Consider the following 23,111-nt stretch of genomic DNA (forward strand, 5'->3'; position numbering starts at 1 on the left):
AAGGCACTCAGGGGCGGGGTTACTGGAATAAGGAGTTACAGGGGCAATAAGGCACTCAGGGGCGGGGTTACTGGAATAAGGAGTTACAGGGACAATAAGGCACTCAGGGGCGGGGTTACTGGAATAAGGAGTTACAGGGGCAATAAGGCACTCAGGGGCGGGGTTACTGGAATAAGGAGTTACAGGGACAATAAGGCACTCAGGGGTGGGGTTACTGGAATAAGGAGTTACAGGGGCAATAAGGCACTCAGGGGCGGGGTTACTGGAATAAGGAGTTACAGGGACAATAAGGCACTCAGGGGCGGGGTTACTGGAATAAGGAGTTACAGGGGCAATAAGGCACTCAGGGGCGGGGTTACTGGAATAAGGAGTTACAGGGACAATAAGGCACTCAGGGGTGGGGTTACTGGAATAAGGAGTTACGGGGACAATAAGGCACTCAGGGGCGGGGTTACTGGAATAAGGAGTTACAGGGGCAATAAGGCACTCAGGGGCGGGGTTACTGGAATAAGGAGTTACAGGGACAATAAGGCACTCAGGGGTGGGGTTACTGGAATAAGGAGTTACAGGGGCAATAAGGCACTCAGGGGCGGGGTTACTGGAATAAGGAGTTACAGGGACAATAAGGCACTCAGGGGCAGGGTTACTGGAATAAGGAGTTACAGGGACAATAAGGCACTCAGGGGCGGGGTTACTGGAATAAGGAGTTACAGGGGCAATAAGGCACTCAGGGGCGGGGTTACTGGAATAAGGAGTTACAGGGACAATAAGGCACTCAGGGGCGGGGTTACTGGAATAAGGAGTTACAGGGACAATAAGGCACTCAGGGGCGGGGTTACTGGAATAAGGAGTTACAGGGACAATAAGGCACTCAGGGGCGGGGTTACTGGAATAAGGAGTTACAGGGACAATAAGGCACTCAGGGGCAGGGTTACTGGAATAAGGAGTTACAGGGACAATAAGGCACTCAGGGGCGGGGTTACTGGAATAAGGAGTTACAGGGACAATAAGGCACTCGGGGGCGGGGTTACTGGAATAAGGAGTTACAGGGACAATAAGGCACTCGGGGGCGGGGCTGTTATTAGGGGGTTACAGTAACTCAAAGCAAACTGTGACAATGCAGAAAATGTGCTTAGGTTCCATGGATAAAGGATCTATATCAGCGGTTCTCAAGCTGTGGGTCGGGACCCCTTTGGCCTTTCACAGGAGTCGCCTAAGACCGTCGTAAAACACATTAGGTATATTTTAGGGTTGGGGGTCACCACAACATGAGGAACTGTATTAAAGAGTCGCGGCATTAGGGAGGTTGAGATCCTCTGGTCTATATGAGTGTGGTTGCAGAGAGGCCAGACATGGATGAGGGTGGGAATGTTACAGGGGAGCAGACGTTACTTTTACAATGTCTGGAACTTAATGTCCCAGTCAGGTGCACCTCTTCCTCCCCCCATCCCACTCTTGTGTTTTGTTTAAGGGCAATTAAGTGTAAAAAATCAAAACAGCGCAGGGTGGGGGAATGTCTGCAAAATCCAGCAGGGCTGCCAGGCATCTACTGTATGTGTTATAGGCACAACCCAACAGGCTAAATGTACTTTTCCATAAACTAATTAGTTCTATATTGTATTTATGTCCCTCTGTATATTAGAGTGTAAGCTCTGCAGGGCAGGATTCCCTTCTCCCAATGGTTCCCTCTCCCTGTATTGTATTTATGTCCCTCTGTATATTAGAGTGTAAGCTCTGCAGGGCAGGATTCCCTTCTCCCAATGGTTCCCTCTCCCTGTATTGTATCTGTGTCACTCTGTATATTAGAGTGTAAGCTCTGCAGGGCAGGATTCCCTTCTCCCAATGGTTCCCTCTCCCTGTATTGTATCTGTGTCACTCTGTATATTAGAGTGTAAGCTCTGCAGGGCAGGATTCCCTTCCCCCAATGGTTCCGTCTCCCTGTATTGTATCTGTGTCCCTCTGTATATTAGAGTGTAAGCTCTGCAGGGCAGGATTCCCTTCCCCCAATGGTTCCCTCTCCCTGTATTGTATCTGTGTCCCTCTGTATATTAGAGTGTAAGCTCTGCAGGGCAGGATTCCCTTCCCCCAATGGTTCCCTCTCCCTGTATTGTATCTGTGTCCCTCTGTATATTAGAGTGTAAGCTCTGCAGGGCAGGATTCCCTTCTCCCAATGGTTCCCTCTCCCTGTATTGTATCTGTGTCCCTCTGTATATTAGAGTGTAAGCTCTGCAGGGCAGGATTCCCTTCCCCCAATGGTTCCCTCTCCCTGTATTGTATCTGTGTCCCTCTGTATATTAGAGTGTAAGCTCTGCAGGGCGGGATTCCCTTCTCCCAATGGTTCCCTCTCCCTGTATTGTATCTGTGCCCCTCTGTATATTAGAGTGTAAGCTCTGCAGGGCTGGATTCCCTTCTCCCAATGGTTCCCTCTCCCTGTATTGTATCTGTGCCCCTCTGTATATTAGAGTGTAAGCTCTGCAGGGCAGGATTCCCTTCTCCCAATGGTTCCCTCTCCCTGTATTGTATCTGTGCCCCTCTGTATATTAGAGTGTAAGCTCTGCAGGGCTGGATTCCCTTCTCCCAATGGTTCCCTCTCCCTGTATTGTATCTGTGTCCCTCTGTATATTAGAGTGTAAGCTCTGCAGGGCAGGATTCCCTTCTCCCAATGGTTCCCTCTCCCTGTATTGTATCTGTGCCCCTCTGTATATTAGAGTGTAAGCTCTGCAGGGCAGGATTCCATTCTCCCAATGGGTCCCTCTCCCTGTATTGTATCTGTGCCCCTCTGTATATTAGAGTGTAAGCTCTGCAGGGCAGGATTCCCTTCTCCCAATGGTTCCCTCTCCCTGTATTGTATCTGTGTCACTCTGTATATTAGAGTGTAAGCTCTGCAGGGCAGGATTCCCTTCTCCCAATGGTTCCCTCTCCCTGTATTGTATCTGTGTCCCTCTGTATATTAGAGTGTAAGCTCTGCAGGGCAGGATTCCCTTCTCCCAATGGTTCCTCTCCCTGTATTGTATCTGTGTCCCTCTGTATATTAGAGTGTAAGCTCTGCAGGGCAGGATTCCCTTCTCCCAATGGTTCCTCTCCCTGTATTGTATCTGTGTCCCTCTGTATATTAGAGTGTAAGCTCTGCAGGGCAGGATTCCCTTCTCCCAATGGTTCCCTCTCCCTGTATTGTATCTGTGTCCCTCTGTATATTAGAGTGTAAGCTCTGCAGGGCAGGATTCCCTTCTCCCAATGGTTCCCTCTCCCTGTATTGTATCTGTGCCCCTCTGTATATTAGAGTGTAAGCTCTGCAGGGCAGGATTCCCTTCTCCCAATATTGTATCTGTATCTTAGTCCTGTGCCTCACATTTGACACCAACACTTGAGTGTGACTGAGAACACTACAATCCCAGCTCCATTGTATGTAACAAAGAAATATTGATCGATTTGTTCCTCAGTTACTCATCAATAGGTAGGGTAGGTTCTCTCAGCGGCCAATAGGAATTCAGGATTCATAGGACTCCATGATGTCTGCTGAAGGCAGGGTTACAAATAGACCCCTGCCGTACAAGTTCCAGCCACAAATGGGCAGATATGCTTGGAACCAATCTCTACAAACAACCCCCCCCCCCCACATCAGCCGTTCCTGCCCCTTACCCAGGGGTGTATTTAGGTCTAGTGCTGCCCCAGTGTGCGTGACATCCCATAGGCCCTGCCCCCTAGGCACAGACCCTCAGGTGCCTTATTATAAATATGGTCCTGCCCTTACCCCATTTCCCAACTGCCTAAAAGCAGATCTACCGAATGGGCTTGATGGCTGCCATGTTTGGGGGAAACAGACCAGCCCCTATCAAGCAATCAGCCCCCAGAAGTGCCACAACCAAACATGGTGGCCCCCAACCCTCACTGCCTGAATGTTCCGTCCAATGTTTGTCTATGACGTCCGTGTATCCAGAGACACTGGCGCAGAGCTAGAGATTAACCCGGACTCAAACTACATGTTTTACAAAGAGTTTAATTTAAGAACTGCCCCGCACCCCGCCGCCCAGTAGGGGGCAGTAGGCAGAAAGGACAGTGTGCAACTGCAATACATGTCAGCTCTAGTCTGCGGGGCAGTCATGCTCAGAACTTACACAGACCGTGCCATTCTCTTGGCTAAGGGGGGGGGGGGGGTTAGATAATATGGGAAGGGGGGGTTAGACAACGCATGAGAGACAAAAAGATTACCAGAAACAAAGGGAGCTCCAGGCTGAAAGAGGCCCAAAGAGAGAGGGCCATGAACACCCCAGAGACTGCTGAACTAATACCTCCTACTGCCGCATCTGGGGATGGTGGGAGTTAAAGGATTAGTTCTGCAAAGGGTAGAGACTCCCAAAGACTGCCAGGCATACAGAGAGACAATGTGAGAGACTGCCAGGCACAGAGACAAAATGACTACCGGGCACACAGAGACAAGGAGAGAGACTGCCAGATGCACAGAGAGACAAGGAGACTGCCAGACGGCCTGACAGACTAGAGGAAGAGACTGCCAGACACACAGAGACAAAGAGAGAGAATGCCAGATGCACAGAGGGATGAGGAGAGACTGCCAGATGCACAGAGGGATGAGGAGAGACTGCCAGGTACACAGAGAGACAAGGAGACTGCCAGACGGCCTGACAGACTAGAGGAAGAGACTGCCAGACACACAGAGAGACAAGGTGAGAGACTGCCAGGCACACAGAGAGACAAGGTGAGAGACTGCCAGGCACACAGAGAGACAAGGTGAGAGACTGCCAGGCACACAGAGAGACAAGGTGAGAGACTGCCAGGCACACAGCGAGACAAGGTGAGAGACTGCCAGGCACACAGAGAGACAAGGTGAGAGACTGCCAGGCACACAGAGAGACAAGGTGAGAGACTGCCAGGCACACAGAGAGACAAGGTGAGAGACTGCCAGGCACACAGAGAGACAAGGTGAGAGACTGCCAGGCACACAGAGAGACAAGGTGAGAGACTGCCAGACGGCCTGACAGACGAGAGGAAGAGACTGCCAGACGGCCTGACAGACGAGAGGAAGAGACTGACAGACACACAGAGAAATAAAGTGAGACAGCCAGAAAAACAAAGGCATTCAACTGTCCAAGACAATAGAAATAAAACAAACGAGAGGGAGGCTTAAAGGTCAGGTCCCCTAAATCCAGTTATAATAAATAGACGTAGCCTTGGGGTGATTAGGAGTTACATGGGTGGGTGCTGGTCAGGGAGCCCCCCTCCTGTGTGAGTAGTGCCATCCAGCCAGTCCGACTCTTCTCTATAAACAGCTGGAGGGTTTCTGAAATATCGCCCCCCGTGCCGCTCTCCATGCCTACTTCCCGCTGGGGGGCTTGTAGGGTTCCAACAGGAGCTTTGAGAAGGTGTTTACGTTTTCTGCCCCTCGAACCTCGTGAGGAAGAAGAGGGAGCTTCGCAATGTGGAAATCTTCATAGAGATCCTCCATCTGTAACGAACCAATCAGATAATGAGAGGCAGCAATGTAGGTCTCATACATATGTCTGTCACCCTGCAGTGGGAAGGACAGACTCCGTGTCCCATAGCCCCCTCCTGTCTGTGTCACTGTATCACCCTGCAGTGGGAGGGGCAGACTCCGTGTCCCATAGCCCCCTCCTGTCTGTGTCACTGTATCACCCTGCAGTGGGAGGGGCAGACTCCATGTCCCATAGCTCCCTCCTGTCTGTGTCACTGTATCACCCTGCAGTGGGAGGGACAGACTCCGTGTCCCATAGCCCCCTCCTGTCTGTGTCACTGTATCACCCTGCAGTGGGAGGGGCAAACTCCGTGTCCCATAGCTCCCTCCTGTCTGTGTCACTGTATCACCCTGCAGTGGGAGGGACAGACTCCGTGTCCCATAGCCCCCTCCTGTCTGTGTCACTGTATCACCCTGCAGTGGGAGGGACAGACTCCGTGTCCCATAGCCCCCTCCTGTCTGTGTCACTGTATCACCCTGCAGTGGGAGGGACAGACTCCATGTCCCATAGCCCCCTCCTGTCTGTGTCACTGTATCACCCTGCAGTGGGAGGGGCAAACTCCGTGTCCCATAGCTCCCTCCTGTCTGTGTCACTGTATCACCCTGCAGTGGGAGGGACAAGCTCTATTTCCTACCTGGTCCAGGTATTTCGATTGGATCTTGTGCCTGGCCTCACACATCCTGCACGGTTTCTCTGGCTCGGGAAATACCAGCTGGTTGACTATAATGTTATGAGTGTCTATGCTGCATTTGGCCAGCTCCTGGATCAAGCGCTCGGTCTCGTACAGTGACAGGAACTCGGCGATACACACGCAGATGAACGTGGTCTGCTCCTGTGCGCAGGAAACAATCATCCAATTGTTACCATGACAATTCTAAAAAGCTGTATAGGTCAGACTAAAGTAGAATCTGCCAATCAGTGGGACCCTAGATGATTTTAAATCAGAACCCTCAGCTAGAAATCAATGGGGCTTTTATAAATAAATCTCACATTGACTTTCCCTTTCAATAAGACCCTATGGCACAGCGCCCTCTATCTTCCATAGAGAAACAACGCAAGCTCTGAATGCTCACCGGATCTTTGAACTGCTCGCTGACAGACCGGATCACGGGAAGCGTCTCCTCTAGCTTGGAGGCCAACTGGTCGGCGTTCATATCGCCAAGTCCCAGCATGTTGCACATCTATGGGAGAGCGGAACAGAATGGGGTCAGGCAGACGAAGAGACAAAAGGAACTTGCCAGGGAAAAAAATATATGAATTAAATATTGGAGGGAAAAAACAACATTATTATTCTTCTTACTTATTAAAGGGCCACAGGATGTATAATGGCTGTATGGAACAGATGTGTGAGAGTATCCTTTATTTATATAGCACCAACATACTCCATAGCACTGTACATGGAACATATATCATTCCCATCAGTCCCTGCCCCAGTGGAGCTTACACTCTAAGTCCCTATTACATTAGGCTCAGTTCTATTATGAGCCAAACAAACTGCCTTCCTCTCAGTGCAATGAATGAGTCGGGTCTTTATGCCTCTAGTACAATGGCCCCCCACATACCCCCCACTACCTGCCTTTCCAGTATCTCACCTGTGATATAAATGGGCTGATCTGGTTCTTGATCTGCATGAGGCGCCCCAGGCCTCGCTCTACTATGGTGGGGAAGTTGAGCAGACGCAGGGTGTGTCCAGTGGGAGCCGTGTCAAACACCACTACGGAGAAATTCATCCCTTTCACCAGCCTGTGGGTACAGTCACAACTTAAATATATGTACATATGTGTTAGCAATAATGCCTCCATGTCCCATAGCCCCCTCTTGTCTGTGTCACTGTATCACCCTGCAGTGGGAGGGACAGACTCCATGTCCCATAGCTCCCTCCTGTCTGTATCACTGTATCACCCTGCAGTGGGAGGGGCAGACTCCATGTCCCATAGCTCCCTCCTGTCTGTGTCACTGTATCACCCTGCAGTGGGAGGGGCAGACTCCATGTCCCATAGCTCCCTCCTGTCTGTGTCACTGTATCACCCTGCAGTGGGAGGGGCAGACTCCGTGTCCCATAGCCCCCTCCTGTCTGTGTCACTGTATCACCCTGCAGTGGGAGGGGCAGACTCCATGTCCCATAGCTCCCTCCTGTCTGTGTCACTGTATCACCCTGCAGTGGGAGGGGCAGACTCCATGTCCCATAGCCCCCTCCTGTCTGTGTCACTGTATCACCCTGCAGTGGGAGGGACAGACTCAGTGTCCCATAGCTCCCTCCTGTCTGTGTCACTGTATCACCCTGCAGTGGGAGGGACAGACTCCGTGTCCCATAGCCCCCTCCTGTCTGTGTCACTGTATCACCCTGCAGTGGGAGGGACAGACTCAGTGTCCCATAGCTCCCTCCTGTCTGTGTCACTGTATCATCCTGCAGTGGGAGGGGCAGACTCCATGTCCCATAGCTCCCTCCTGTCTGTGTCACTGTATCACCCTGCAGTGGGAGGGGCAGACTCCATATCCCATAGCCCCCTCCTCTCTGTGTCACTGTATCACCCTGCAGTGGGAGGGGCAGACTCCGTGTCCCATAGCTCCCTCCTGTCTGTGTCACTGTATCACCCTGCAGTGGGAGGGGCAGACTCCGTGTCCCATAGCCCACTCCTGTCTGTGTCACTGTATCACCATGCAGTGGGAGGGACAGACTCCGTGTCCCATAGCTCCCTCCTGTCTGTGTCACTGTATCACCCTGCAGTGGGAGGGGCAGACTCCGTGTCCCATAGCCCCTTCCTGTCTGTGTCACTGTATCACCCTGGAGTGGGAGGGGCAGACTCCGTGTCCCATAGCCCCCTCCTGTCTGTGTCACTGTATCACCCTGCAGTGGGAGGGGCAGACTCCGTGTCCCATAGCCCCCTCCTGTCTGTGTCACTGTATCACCCTGCAGTGGGAGGGGCAGACTCCATATCCCATAGCCCCCTCCTCTCTGTGTCACTGTATCACCCTGCAGTGGGAGGGGCAGACTCCGTGTCCCATAGCTCCCTCCTGTCTGTGTCACTGTATCACCCTGCAGTGGGAGGGACAGACTCCGTGTCCCATAGCCCCCTCCTGTCTGTGTCACTGTATCACCCTGCAGTGGGAGGGACAGACTCCATGTCCCATAGCCCCCTCCTGTCTGTGTCACTGTATCACCCTGCAGTGGGAGGGACAGACTCCATGTCCCATAGCCCCCTCCTGTCTGTGTCACTGTATCACCCTGCAGTGGGAGGGGCAGACTCCGTGTCCCATAGCTCCCTCCCGTTTCTCACCTCATCACTTCAGCATAGCTCATGGCTTCATCAATTCCTGGGAAAGCACTCATCGCTTCCTGCATCATCTTCTTTCCCATACTTAGCATGTTGTCCTCCTCAAATATTTCATCAGGGAGCTCTGCCACCCCCAGGCTGGGGTCAATTTCCTGTAAAAAAAAAACCCACTCAGGTCAGTAAGAGGAATAAAGGCTTACCCCGTGACCCCCAACCAGTGGCTCGAGGGCAACATGTTGCTCCCCAACCCCTTGGATTTTGCTCTCAGTGCCCCCAAACCAGGGAGTTATTTTTGAATTCCTGACTTGGTGGCAAATTTTACGCGTGCATAGAGGTTCCCTAATAGCCAATCACAGCCCTTATTTGGCACCTCTATGAACTTTTATGGTGCTTGTGTTGCTCTCCAAATCTTTTTACATTTAAATGCGGCTCACAACTAAGAAAGGTTGGGGATCCCTAAGCTAACCTGTAACATATGTGTCCCACTACTTGAAATATCAGGGTATTCAAATTTACTGGGAAGATAAAATCACACAGAACCCCCCAGTGACTTCTAATATCCTTATGATTTACAATAGGGGGTACATTATCCCTTATAATACATGAGTGATACTCAGAGTTCCCTGTATAACTCAGCCTGCAGCCTTGTGCCTTTATATGGGCACAGAACCCCTCAGTGACTGCTAATATCCTTATCATTTACAGTAGGGGGTACATTATCCCTTATAATACATGAGTGATACTCAGAGTTCCCTGTATAACCCAGCCTGAAGCCTTGTGCCTTTATATGGGCACAGAACCCCTCAGTGACTGCTAATATCCTTATCATTTACAGTAGGGGGTACATTATCCCTTATAATACATGAGTGATACTCAGAGTTCCCTGTATAACTCAGCCTGCAGCCTTGTGCCTTTATATGGGCACAGAACCCCTCAGTGACTGCTAATATCCTTATCATTTACAGTAGGGGGTACATTACCCCTTATAATACATGAGTGATACTCAGAATTCCTTGTATAACTCAGCCTTGTGGCTTTATATTGCCACATAAAAGTCTTGATACATTAGGGTGATACATTACGCTCTATATACAATAAATCACAATGATAAGCATGTATGTTGCCACATCTTGAGACAATCAGCTCTTGGGATCACTCACCATAGCAAAAAGGTTGTCATAGCCCCGGACTTTTGTAGGGACCTTAGAGAACTTCTGGTCAAAGGCATCGGAGATATTGTGAGCGGGGTCTGTGGAGATGATGAGAACGCTCTCCCGTACCCGTGAAAGCTGCACTGCCAAGCTGCAACTGAAATAGAGAGGTAAGATAGCTGGGTAATGGAGTGGGCACACAGGAGGGTGAGGCAAGACAAGGATAAGGAGGGGTCACTAGTGAAATAAAGTGACTGGTACCCCATAAGCTTTCATGGATTCTGTAAATACACAACTCTGCAACCCTATTGGCTAGGAAGGCGGTATTTAACAGATGTGACTGGCTCTTCAATACGCAATATTAATATAATAAACTAATATAGGTTATATAAACTTATATAGGATAGGAACCAAATAGTAGCTAAGCCGGCCTGATTGGGAACTGAAGCCTGCCTTTGCTCAGCTGTGATTGGCTCTCTCTCTCCTACTGCGCTTCCGGCAGGGACCAATCGGACACAGCCACCCCGGAAACACAACAGGGACCCGAGAGGATCCATAGAGGGTTCCAATACCCAAAGTTAAAACAGCACCATATATTAATCATAATTGCCTACAAGGATTTTGTTTTAGTTTATCCTTTGTGCCTACCCTTTGCTACTTTATCAATATATTAGCCCTTAGTTAATATAATAGTTTAGGCCATACCTGTAAGACAATATCTAGCCACCTGCTGCCAATGACCATGAGCAGAAAGCCAGCTGGGATATACTGAGTATTACATATCTATATATACTGAGTGTCCTCAGGGGCGGGGCTTCTCTCAGGACTCTCCCAGCGCCTCTGGGGGGGAGGCTCCTGTAAGCACTCAGTGTGGGAATTATAAAGATCCCCAGTGCAAGTAGAAAGGAACTAAAGAGTTGTAGTTATGTAGCCAGGACAGTCTCAGTGATTCATATAAGCACTTTACCTTCCCCACCCCACAATGCATTTGGTTCAGCCCGTTTCTATCCCCCTATCGCTCATCCTGAATTAGTTCTTCCCATGTGTCTTCCCTTCAACGCCCCCCGCCCCCTGTCCTACCGGCTCGGTTTAACCCCTAACGTTCCTCACCTACAGGTCGTCTTGCCCACGCCTCCCTTTCCTCCCACGAAGATCCACCTGAGGGAGCGCTGGTCTATCACATTACTCAGGGTTGGTTCTAAAGGCTCCACGTCAGGAGCATCTTCAAACTCATCATCTGCCGGCGCGGCCATCTTCCAACTTACTCACGTGACCGGCTAGGCTCCGCCTCCCATCATCGAGACACACTCACAAACCACTGGTTCTCCGCATCGCCTCTCTGATTGGCTTACCCCTACATCGCTAGTGACAGCCCTGTTGTTAGGAGCCGTGTACTCATAAACCGCAACTCTGGTTCGACGAAACTCTATCAGAGATGTTCTCTCATTGGCTGACACGAACGCTAATCATGTTTCTCCTCCTCCTCCCACAGTGACGCCCGTCAGTATTCGTATCCCAACTGGGTCCCATTTCTGTCTATCACCTTACTAGATCTCTAATTGGTCAACGCGCGTCCTATACGCACAGCTGTCGCTTTCAATGGACGTAACTTTCCTTGTTTACTTGCCTCACTAGCGCTAGCTGCTGATTGGTGGTTATTGTATGACTTGCGCTATATGAAAGACTCCGCCTCGACGCTTTGTAATTGGTTGACGGATTACCAATCCGGCTCACCTAGTGGCCCATTTCCACAGTCAGTCACACACTATACCCGCCCTCAATCGGGTTCTTCCTGCAAGGAATAACTTGACGCCATTTTGAAAAGCGTAAAACCAAATTTCCCGCCATATTCTCTCACAGCCGCTGACGATACTCTTGCAGGTGATTGTGGGGCGTCCATATGGGACTGTAGGGCGAGTTTATGCGGAGAGGCAGCTGCTGCAGTAGTACAGACGTGTTGGCCCCTTGTACTCCCCAAGATGGCGGAGGCTCAGCGAGAGGTAACGGAGGGAGACAGTGAGGCTGAAGAGGAGGGGGAAGAGGCGGCGGAGGCACCGGCACAGAGAGAGACAAAGAAGGGGATTCCTGCAGCCGGAAGGGATAAAGCTGCCCCTGAGCGGCGGGACTCGGTATCGCCCCATCGGGACACTGCCCCCCAGCCCCCCAGCCCGGGCTCCAAGCGGCTTTCCCCACTCCCACTAACCGCAGCCTATCGCGGCTCCTCGCCTACCCCTTTCCCAAGGCCCAGCCCAGCCAACTACCGGGAAGGAGCGCCCTTGTGCAGTTCCACAGCTTTCCCTTCTTACAGCGGGGCCCCGGCCGCACCACCAGCAGCGCAGCCTGCCCCATCCCTGTCCAGCGGGGTCAACCTGTTCGCCAATGATGGCAGCTTCATGGAGCTCTTTAAGAAGCAGATGGAGGCCAAGGCGGGCGAGAGCAGCGGCGCGGCCAGTTCCGCAGGGGAGGAACCAAAGAACGTCGAGAAGAGCGCGGAGGCGGAGAAGCGGAAGCCCATCAGCATTGTAAGGAACCCTGGGCTTCCCCTCATGCATTGATCTGGGTAACGGTCCCCATACACGGGCCGATTGTAGCTGCCGATATGGGTCCTTTAGACTGATTCGGCAGCTAATCGGCCGGTGTAGGGGCAGAACCAAGCGGACTGGCTGACCGATATCTGGCCTGAAATTGGACAGATCTCGATCGGCCAGGTTAGAAAATCCAGTCGGATCGGGGACCGCATCGGCTTGTTGATGCGGTCCCCAAACCGACTGCCCCTTAACCTCAAATGTAATCCGATCGTTTGGCCCCAGGGCCAAACGATCGGATTATTTTTTTTTTTTTTTAAGTCCCTTGCTACCCGATATCGCCCACCCATAGGTGGGGATCTTATAGTGTATGGGCACCTTTAGACCGTGTATGGGCACTACAGACGGACCTGCCGACTGACATCTGGCCTGAATTCGGCCAGATGTCGATCGGGCAGATTAAGAAATTTAATCGGATCGGGACCCGAACTGATTGCACCTATTACCGGTGTTCTAATTTGATCGTTTGGCCCCAGGGCCAATGACCAAATTAGCCTAAATTCACACAATATCGCCCACTTGTAGGTGGGGATATCGGGAGAAGATCCGCTCGCTTGGTGACCTTGCCAGGCAAGCGGATCTTAACATGTATGGCCATCTTAACCCAGCACTGGCATTTAGGGCTAGAGAGAGGGGACACCTTCTGCCCCCCCTCAAATCATATTGGCCTTTCAGAGGGGTGGGGGTAGAGGAATTAAAAGGATACAAGTATATGAGGCCCTGTCTATCCTGCATCCCTCTAGCTGTTATTGAATTGCAGCTCTTCAGCTTTCAACCTGGGATTGTGGAAGTTGGAAATGGAGCACAGCCCCAGTGTATCGAACATATGATAGCTTCACCCACCCATCCAGATGAGTCTTCCAACCTCTGTGTTGGTAGGGGCCCCCTTTGCTCTAAATTTGGCTCTTAGATTACATGGCCTATACCAAGGATCCTCAAACTTTTTATACAGTGGGCCAGTTCATATTCCCTCAGACAGTTGGGGGGCCGAACTATAGTTTGTCCTCAAACTACACGCCCCCCGCTGCATCCTCACCCTTGGTTACTACCTTGTCTGCCTTAGTGTAGTGCTCGGTGCGTCATTAGCATCGGCCGGTGTGACGCGGTGACTTGACGTGCTGGGGCCAAGGACCATGCTGAAGCAGACAGGTAGTAGCCAGGGGTGCGGATGCAGCAGGCCGTAGTTTGAGGACCCTTGTCCTATACGTTAGAGAGCGAGTGTATCCTTGGTCACTAGGATTCACACTAGTTTATATATATTTATATATATATATATATATATATATATATATATATATATATATATATATATGGGTTGGGAAAACTCAACCCACACCTAACCCTAACCTGCAAATGTACCTATGTTTTTCTGCTCTGTATGTGGCTTCTGTGCACACCTTCGGTTTTGAGACAGGGAAAGCAGTGGAACAGTGCACTTCCCCAGTCTGACCCAACCCACCTGATCTAGGCATAAACCCACAGGTTGTGGGCAATCCATGCATCACTAATCACACACAGTGTTGGGTGCCAGGGGTCCATGAGACACCTATAGACCATGAGCCCACTCTCCACTCATCTTTATTCTCCTATGCGGTTATGTAATTAAAAAGCACTACGTTTGCCCAGGAGCATTAGCACATAGCAACCAATCAGCAGGTTGAATTTACTGGTCACCTGATTAAAAGCAAACATCTTATTGGATGCTATGGGTTACTGCTACCAGGCAAACTTAGTGCTTTTATTACATATGGGGACTAGTCTCTTAACATACTCTCATCTTTGCTTCCCTCCATTTCTCTTCTTAGGCTAATGTCCCACTGAGAGATTGTCCGCTTTAGGGCCGTGACAGACGGGTAGATTAGTTGCCCGCAACAAATCTCCCTTGTCGCGGGCGACTAATCTCCCTGAAATGCCAGGTGCCCCGGTGGGATGGCATACGCTGCACGGCGATTTGCCAAAGTTGCCTTGAGAGGAAATTTTAGCGCCACATATTCCATCCCACTGGCGATTTACATTCTAGCCGGTGGGATGGCATTTCGGGGGGATTAGTCACACGCGACAAGGGAAATTTGTTGTGCGGCGACTAATCTCCCCGTCTGCCACAGCCCTTGGTTTTCATATATAAATAGGAAATGGCACAGGCATAAAAGGCTAAGGCTTTGTTGAGCAGAAGGGCTGTCTGGGAATATTGCCAGTACCCTGGTGGGCCAGTCCAACATTGTTTCGCCAACTAGGGGTGCAGGGTAATAGAGCCTGCACTTCAGATAGGGAAAATAATTGTTAAATAAAAATAAATAAATAAACTGCCCCTGTTGGCGCTGGGCTACCCGCACCAGGAGGGAGCCTCCGGTGTGGGCAGCCATGTTGGAGCACACGAGTGCGTATAATGAGCGAGTGCCGTAACTCATTATGCCTGTTTGCATGAAGTAGGAGGGTGATTTACAAAAAAAACATTGTTTCCCACAACTGGAGTGCAGGCTGTAGGTGCGCTTTAATTCTTCAGCAGTATCAGAGCAATGCCAGCAACTAATGTATCGGTTTGAAGAGCTGCCATTGGTAAAGCTCAGGGAGCTTTCTCAGTAGGGACGGAAGCTTCTGCTGATAAGAACTGTATTGAGTTATGCAGGGATACTTGTGAGCCACGTTCAAATGTAAAAAGATTTGGGGAGCAGCGCAAGCATTAAAAAGTTCCTGGGGTGCCAATTAGAGCTATAACTGGCTACTTAATAGCCTCTATGTGGCCTGGCAGCCTACAGGAGGCTCCGTTTGGCAGTACATCTGGTTCTTATGCAACCATAAGGGGATGAAAAGCAACATGTTGCCCCCGAGCCACTGCTTGGGGATCACTAGAGTAATGTGTCCATAGTTGAATGCACTGACATTAACACAAGTTTGATGGCAGCATGTCCAGGGCTGCCTGAAGGGTTTACCTATAATCTTGTTGTATCTGGGGCCCCCCAGTTTGGATTGAGCATTACTGGCTCCTTCAAAAGCATTATGGTCTTTCAGCCAAGCTGCAGTTGAGGGTGGGAGGATGGATTTGTCAGATCACACTGAATTGGTCTTATCTTATCGTGTATGGCCACCTTTAGCTTTTTTTTTTTTTTTTTTTAAAGGGGGAGGGGGATTGGCTGCTATAGTTAATCTTCAAGCCAGTGCTCATTGGACGAGACGCCATTATTTTCACGAGACTGTAAAAGTGTTTTAGCCAAGTGTGGGCAAACATGGGACATCAAAGGGAGGCTTTAAAATTGCAAAATATACCTGTATTCAGCACAAGTTCAATTAATAGGGCTTGTGCCTATTGTAATCATGATGAATTCATTTTTTTTTTTTATTTCTATAGCTAAATAGGGAAACTGAGGCAATTCCATATTTGGTCCTTACGAGGTAAATAATTAGATTCCCAGTATGCAACCCCTTTCCTCCACCCTTTCTATCAGTAGTCCGTTATACATGGGGGTTATCAGTGCATTGGGCACAGATATTATTGCATTATTTGCCTCACAGGGACCAAACATGGTGTAGCGTCTCCCTGGTTAGCTCCAGTAATTAACTTTTGTGATTGAACAGTAGGTAAAAATCATGTTCATTGCACTCATGTTGAAAAGGCAGTATATGGGCCCCTTGTAGCTTCCAAAAAACTTCCCTTAACAGCAGCATTTTTCTGTGCCTTATCCACAGGTTTGTTACTTCGCTGGCTTTGGCTTCATTATTGTGAAAGTCTGACCCTAGCGGTTCTGCTATTAGTTGTTAACATTAGGGATCGGTAACATCATCATAAAATGGTATCTGTTTGTTTTTCTGCCATATTTGTTCTCGGCTGCCTTGTGCAAGTAACTTAGTTCGTGGCCAACGAATATCTATATTCTGTTAATATTCTCTTTAGCTGTACTGCACAAATATAATGGATAGTTTGCCTTTAAATGCAGCAGTCCTGTTGTATTTGCCTTAGCAGAGCCTTGGACTGCTCGTGCATAAAAATACAACCTGATTTTCCTCCTCAAACGAAAACTATACCCCCAGAATGAATACGTAACCAATAGATAATATGATAAAAACTGAGTGGCCTATTAAAGAATCTCGCCAAACTCGAATATATATCAGTAAATATTGGCCTGTTATATCCTTTCCCTTGAGCCGCCATTTAGTGATGGGCTGTGTGTTCCCTCAGAGATCAGCTGACAGGAAGTGATGCAGCTCTAACTGTAACAGGAAGTAGTGTGGAAGCAAAAGGCAGAACTCTGCCCATTCATTGGCTGATGGGGCCTAGCATGTGTGTGTGCCTTGGCTTGTTTGTGTGCACTGTGAATCCTATGATCCCTTAGTACTTAAAATGGCAGTTTCCTATTTAGGATTACCCAATGGCACATACTGCTAAAGAAGTAAAAGAAGAAGAGACCTACATTGTTTGGGGTTATAGTTTTCCTTGCATTTTGTTCTTAAAGGGGAACTTCACCAAAAATCTTTTTGCATCCTAAGCAACATTCTAGTATGCAGTAAATATTTTAGTGCAAATACCCCATTGAATGTGCTGGGATGTCTATAACAGTATGTAAACCAAACCCCCTTCCCCCTGTACCGGACCCCATTTTGCTTAGAGGTTGTCTTGTTGCTAGAGCAGTGCTGTAGGGGAGTGTCTTGTGCCTGTCTAACCCAGGCCTCCCTTATATTCTGTCATATAGAGGGACACAGAGAGGCTGCAAGGGCTCGTATAACGGTTGCAGTCTTCTGTCCCTTCCACCCCCAGGTGGGCAAGCGTAGAGGAGGGGCAAAGCTGGCCCTGAAGACGGGCATTGTAACCAAGAAGCCAAAGAATGAAGAAGAGGAGGTGAGTACGTGTAATTAGGATGTTCTATTATAACATCATTCGTACATTACTGTTAAACCTGTTAAAGTGGAACTGTCACTTTAATTTAATCATCCATACCTGTTATAAATGTTTTTAAAAATCTAAGCTGTCAATCATATATTGCCTGCCCCGCCTCTATGCCTGCGGCGTATATGATATGATTGACAGCTCAGATTTTTAATTGCAATTACTTTCATTTTCCATTCAGCACTTCCTAGATGGCAAATACATAAGATTTTGATTGGCTGGCCTTAAATGGGCTGCTGTTTTTCTCAAAGCCGAACATGGTAGCCTGTCTGTATCTCCTGGAAATGATGCAGATGTCTCGGCCTGATGAAGGGTGAGGGTTACTATATTCATACTGTCTGATCCGGGGATATAGGCTTGACTGCTGGAGGTCTCGTTGTGTCTGGGCCCCGGCCATGTTGCTCTGGTAATGCTTATGTTGGTTTATTTCCCCCAGGTGGTATCTAACAAAGGAGGGGCTTGGGCCCAATACATGGCAGAAGTGAAAAAGTACAAAGCCCACCAGTGCGGCGATGACGACAAAACGCGCCCGCTGGTCAAATAACAAATCCGGGGGAGACTTGCAGGCTGCACAGCCCTTCAGGAGGCCCAGGATGGCCGCTTTGGAGCCACTATAACAACACACTATCATTTCCCCCACCCTCGCAACTTTGTTGCAGGCTTGTGGGCCCCTGGTCTTAAGGTTTCTGGCGGACCCCCGGCACCCCAGCTTGTCTCGCTTCCCCCACATTATGCATTCTGGATACAAAGACACTTTATCAAAGTGAGAGAAAAGACTTTCCCCCCAAGTAACCTTAAAATCACAGACCTTGTGATTGAGATTATTCTCCTTCTGCCTTTGCCGTCAGTTAAGCGCCCCTGAAACCCACTGCCCCCCCGTCTGTTGCTGCTTTGCCTTGCAGCATAGATATCATCTGCGTTTAATTTTATTTTTTTGTATTATCCGTGCGTTGGGGGGGGGGCACGTATTTTCGTTTTCCCTCTTTTATTTTGTAAAAACGGCAGTGTTCCGATAACTCAACCTGTAGAATAATGTGCTATTAAACCAATATAACTTAGCACCGAGTGCGTTTCCTCTCCTTGTGGAACTGTCGCTGCCATGGGGGCACCTTTCTATAGTCGCGTTGGTTTGGCCCGCCAGAAAAGTGATGGGATAGGTTGGAAGTTGTAGTCTGCAACATCTATGTGGAAAGAAAGACAAGGAAGGCAGGGTCCACGCACAGCATGTTTATTTTGAACTCGCAAAGCTCTATGTATCCCGGGCCAGTGTGCAAAGATCCACACTGCTTAGCAGCAAAATATTGGGGGGGGGGGGTTCATCAGCAGCTTCAGCCGTACATTCTTTTCCCCCACTGAGCACATTGCTCTATAAGTGGGTTCTCTTTGGACAAAAGGAAATTAAGACTTTATTTTAATTAAGATCGTAAATGAGAAATGTCTCCTATAGTCTTTTGTCTGCAGAAAAAGAAGTGGGAGGTTCTGGTGCTGAGGAACCAATCAGGAGCAACTGAAATATCCTGGTACTGATCAGTGAAATATACAGGGGCATTCCCTGCTTGGACCATGGCAGCTGCATATTAACTGGGCTGTGCCAGTCGTCTCGTCTTAATCCTATATTTATAGTTAAAACAACCCAAAACACTATGAGAACAATTGGCAGTGTTTTAAAGGGGAAGTTCAGCAGTTGGGGCTTTGGTGATAATGGCTTTTCCTTGCAAACTACTATTAATATCACGGGGTTACTGCTCCCAGGAACCAGATAGCAAGTTCACTGGAAATTCCAAATTTTAAAATGGCCCATAGCATCTTAGACTGCTTCCTACACTGTCAAAGGCTGACTTCCCCTTTAAAAAATATTAATACAAAGAAAGCAAAGTAGAAGCCAGCTTTAAAGGGGCGGTTTTGGTAAATATTAAGACTTTAGAGATATTCAGATGCAATTGGTCTTTATGTTCGTCAGATAGGGGTAGAATTCCTATTGTTTCTACCTCCATATCTGACGATTCAGCCCTGAACGTTAGTGGAGAATGCGAGTGCAGGAGAGATCGCAATTGGTACGTGTATTTAGGCAGCTATCTGCTCGCTAGGGTCCCATTTGCCATAGCAACCAGGCAGTAGTTTTGAAAATGAATAGGAAAGGCCTAATCAGAAAGCTAAGTATTAAAACTAATAATTGTTGCCTCACAGGGCTGCGGGGTTCTGCTGGCTTCTGCTACTTTGTTTCAGGAGTCACAACCAGTTGTACAGGTAATAATGTGATATGAAAGAAATCCCACTGTTTCGGAATTTTGAATATTCAGCCATGTCTCACCCCCAAAAATAACAATAAGCAGATCATTAGATTACAGACCAGCTCTTACTCTGAAGAGCATTCCCGGCTGCGGCTCAAAGGCCTCCCCTCCCCGCAGAGACGGTGCAGTTCTGTCCGTACTACTCCCTGCATCAGCAATCTCATGATTCCATCACTGCAGTTCACATCTAAGCGGCTCATCAGGGACGGGGGCTGACTGTCCATCAGTGTGACGTCTGCTCTGCCAGGGGGGCTCGTTGCACAAGGAGTGGGTTTAGTAGGACTAGAAAATAGTCTGCGCTGCCCCCATGTGGCTGTTCCTCGCTACAGCAGCTTTTCTCCCCCAATGAGGGTAATTCTTGAGTTCTGCACATTAGGAAGCTGCCTCTTGTTACATTAGTCTCAGGTGTGTCCGCCCCCTGCCAGAGACCAACCGTCTCTCTTTAGTTTGTCTCATAGGATGAAAGCAAAGCGGCATCCACTGGTTCCATGCACGATGGGCAGGTAAAGGAACGCATCAGCCAGTCGTCTATACATTCCACGTGGTAAATATGCATGCAGGGTAAAAACCGGACCGGATCTCCGCCGACAAAGTCCAGCATGCAGATCACACACCTACAGGGAGACAAAGAACATATAAACTAGCCTGGAAATTCTTTTAGTTGCCCTGGGGCAGTTTGCCATTAGAAACTCTCAGTATAATGTGCAATTTCCCCTTTAGTATTATATTCATCCATATGTAGCTGGGGGAGTATTAAGCTACTACTATACAGCTACTGGCTGTTTGGGCCTCTGTGTACTGAAAATCAGGCCCAGACTGGCAATCTGTGGGTTCAGGCAAATGCCAGAGGGGCTGCTGTAAGGTGCCATAGACACTCACTATTTATTGGGCCTATGGGGGGGGCTGTTTGGGCCTCTGTGTACTGAAAATCAGGCCCGGACTGGCAATCTGTGGGTTCAGGCAAATGCCAGAGGGGCTGCTGTAAGGTGCCATAGACACTCACTATTTATTGGGCCTATGGGGGGCTGTTTGGGCCTCTGTGTACTGAAAATCAGGCCCAGACTGGCAATCTGTGGGTTCAGGCAAATGCCAGAGGGGCTGCTGTAAGGTGCCATAGACACTCACTATTTATTGGGCCTATGGGGGGCTGTTTGGGCCTCTGTGTACTGAAAATCAGGCCCGGACTGGCAATCTGTGGGTTCAGGCAAATGCCAGAGGGGCCCCAGTAACAGTGAGGGAGCAGTCGGACTCACTCTTTGAGCTTCTTCTCTGCGGGGCCAGAGCCCGGATCGTATCTGCCCTTGGGGAGATGGTGGATGAGCCCAATCCTCTGCGCAATCCACACCTGCTCTTCCTCAGTCAGCTGAGTGGCCAGGCGGGTCTGGCTGGGTGTGGGGTGGTAAACGGGCACAGGCTCTCGCTCCTGGTACAAGAGAGAATGGGAAGGTCACCCAACCTACAGAAGTGCTAGGAAGGAACCACCCTGGGGCACTCTGTGCCTCCCCTGCCATACACTGGTATAACCCTGGCTGCCACCCTTACTTGCCCCTAATGCCCCTCCTCTCACCCCCTCTGGTTCCTGCACAGCCTTCTGCCTCCCCCAGTCTCCCACCCACCTTTGGCCTTTATTTCTAGCCAACCCTTCGGGCCAATTCCATTGTTTGGCTCTAGGGCCACTTACATCCTAGGAACCCCATTTCACCATGTGCACCCCTAGTCTCCTACTGGGCCATTTATACCCTGGCAGCTTCTATCAACCTCTCCTGTGCTATTCACTCCCCGGGCCCCTCTCTCCCAGTCCCTGACATATAGGGCCACACAGTCCCACCCCGGGCCCCTCTCTCCCAGTCCCTGACATATAGGGCCACACAGTCCCACCCCAGGCCCCTCTCCCCCAGTCCCTGACATATAGGGCCACATAGTCCCACCCGGGCCCCTCTCTCCCAGTCCCTGACATATAGGGCCACACAGTCCCACCCGGGCCCCTCTCCCCAGTCCCTGACATATAGGGCCACATAGTCCCACCCGGGCCCCTCTCTCCCAGTCCCTGACATATAGGGCCACATAGTCCCACCCGGGCCCCTCTCCCCCAGTCCCTGACATATAGGGCCACACAGTCCCACCCTGGGCCCCTCTCCCCCAGTCCCTGACATATAGGGCCACACAGTCCCACCCGGGGCCCCTCTCCCCCAGTCCCTGACATATAGGGCCACACAGTCCCACCCCGGGCCCCTCTCCCCCAGTCCCTGACATATAGGGCCACACAGTCCCACCCCGGGCCCCTCTCCCCCAGTCCCTGACATATAGGGCCACACAGTCCCACCCTGGGCCCCTCTCCCCCAGTCCCTGACATATAGGGCCACACAGTCCCACCCTGGCCCCTCTCCCCCAGTCCCTGACATATAGGGCCACACAGTCCCACCCGGGGCCCCTCTCCCCCAGTCCCTGACACATAGGGCCCCTCTCCCCCAGTCCCTGACACATAGGGCCCCTCTCCCCCAGTCCCTGACACATAGGGCCCCTCTCCCCCAGTCCCTGACACATAGGGCCCCTCTCCCCAGTCCCTGACACATAGGGCCCCTCTCCCCCAGTCCCTGACACATAGGGCCCCAGTCCCTGACACATAGGGCCCCTCTCCCCCAGTCCCTGACACATAGGGCCCCTCTCCCCCAGTCCCTGACACATAGGGCCCCTCTCCCCCAGTCCCTGACATATAGGGCCACACAGTCCCACCCCGGGCCCCACTCTCCCAGTCCCTGACATATAGGGCCACACAGTCCCACCCTGGGCCCCTCTCCCCCAGTCCCTGACACATGGGGCCCCTCTCCCCCAGTCCCTGACACATGGGGCCCCTCTCCCCCAGTCCCTGACACATGGGGCCCCTCTCCCCCAGTCCCTGACACATGGGGCCCCTCTCTCCCAGTCCCTGACACATGGGGCCCCTCTCCCCCAGTCCCTGACACATGGGGCCCCTCTCCCCCAGTCCCTGACACATGGGGCCCCTCTCCCCCAGTCCCTGACACATGGGGCCCCTCTCCCCCAGTCCCTGACACATAGGGCCCCAGTCCCTGACACATAGGGCCCCAGTCCCTGACACATAGGGCCACACAGTGTCGGTCTCACACACTCTCCCTCTCACACTGTCGCTTTCACTTTGCCTCTCACAGCCCCAATGTCATTGGAAGCTGCACCTGGTAAGGCGGGGGGGGCTCCCCGGGCAGGCTGGCACCGTCCGAGTCGTTGAGCAGGGACAGATCATCGGCAGCCTGGGAGGACAAGCAGTTCCCCATCTCCCCGCTCCAGGGGCCCTAGGGCCGCCCCAAAACTCCCAGAGCAGCTTCAAGCTATTTCCCCAGCCGCAAGTTCCGGAAATAACAGTGCCAAGAACTACACTCCCCAGCATGCTCCGCGCCTCACCGACACAATGACATCATCGGGCTG

The 23,111-nt window shown here is 50.6% G+C and overlaps 3 protein-coding genes across 4 annotated transcripts; 1 reads left to right on the top strand and 2 right to left on the bottom strand.

Annotated features, from left to right (window-relative positions):
* Nucleotides 1-3,977: 3,977 nt before the first annotated feature.
* get3 (guided entry of tail-anchored proteins factor 3, ATPase) lies at nucleotides 3,978-11,201 on the bottom strand. The gene is given in 7 exon segments (NM_001078873.1): nucleotides 3,978-5,461; nucleotides 6,124-6,321; nucleotides 6,563-6,670; nucleotides 7,082-7,232; nucleotides 8,768-8,916; nucleotides 9,925-10,072; nucleotides 11,026-11,201. Coding segments are annotated over 7 exon segments (1,029 nt in total). The 5' UTR covers nucleotides 11,169-11,201; the 3' UTR covers nucleotides 3,978-5,329.
* A 391-nt stretch (nucleotides 11,202-11,592) lies between these two features.
* trir (telomerase RNA component interacting RNase) lies at nucleotides 11,593-18,437 on the top strand. 2 transcript variants are annotated; one of them, XM_012964271.3, is made up of 3 exons: nucleotides 11,593-12,437; nucleotides 17,228-17,331; nucleotides 17,816-18,437. In XM_012964271.3, exons 1-2 carry the CDS (start codon nucleotides 11,895-11,897, stop codon nucleotides 17,285-17,287), a joined length of 603 nt encoding a protein of 200 aa, XP_012819725.1. In that variant the 5' UTR covers nucleotides 11,593-11,894; the 3' UTR covers nucleotides 17,288-17,331; nucleotides 17,816-18,437. The 2 variants fall into 2 exon arrangements, with proteins under 2 accessions (XP_012819725.1, NP_001120057.1); NM_001126585.1 differs by having other exon boundaries at nucleotides 11,680-12,437; nucleotides 17,251-17,331.
* Nucleotides 18,438-18,591: 154 nt separating this feature from the next.
* On the bottom strand, nucleotides 18,592-23,111 carry rnf11.2 (ring finger protein 11.2). Its single transcript, NM_001006832.1, has 3 exons — nucleotides 22,862-23,111; nucleotides 20,924-21,093; nucleotides 18,592-20,284 (listed from the first exon to the last, which is right to left on the bottom strand). The coding sequence occupies exons 1-3, from the start codon at nucleotides 22,958-22,960 to the stop codon at nucleotides 20,113-20,115; spliced, it is 441 nt and encodes a 146-aa protein (NP_001006833.1). The 5' UTR covers nucleotides 22,961-23,111; the 3' UTR covers nucleotides 18,592-20,112.

The sequence above is a fragment of the Xenopus tropicalis genome, chromosome 3, assembly GCF_000004195.4.
Source record: "Xenopus tropicalis strain Nigerian chromosome 3, UCB_Xtro_10.0, whole genome shotgun sequence".
In the NCBI taxonomy this organism is placed as follows: Eukaryota; Metazoa; Chordata; class Amphibia; order Anura; family Pipidae; genus Xenopus; species Xenopus tropicalis.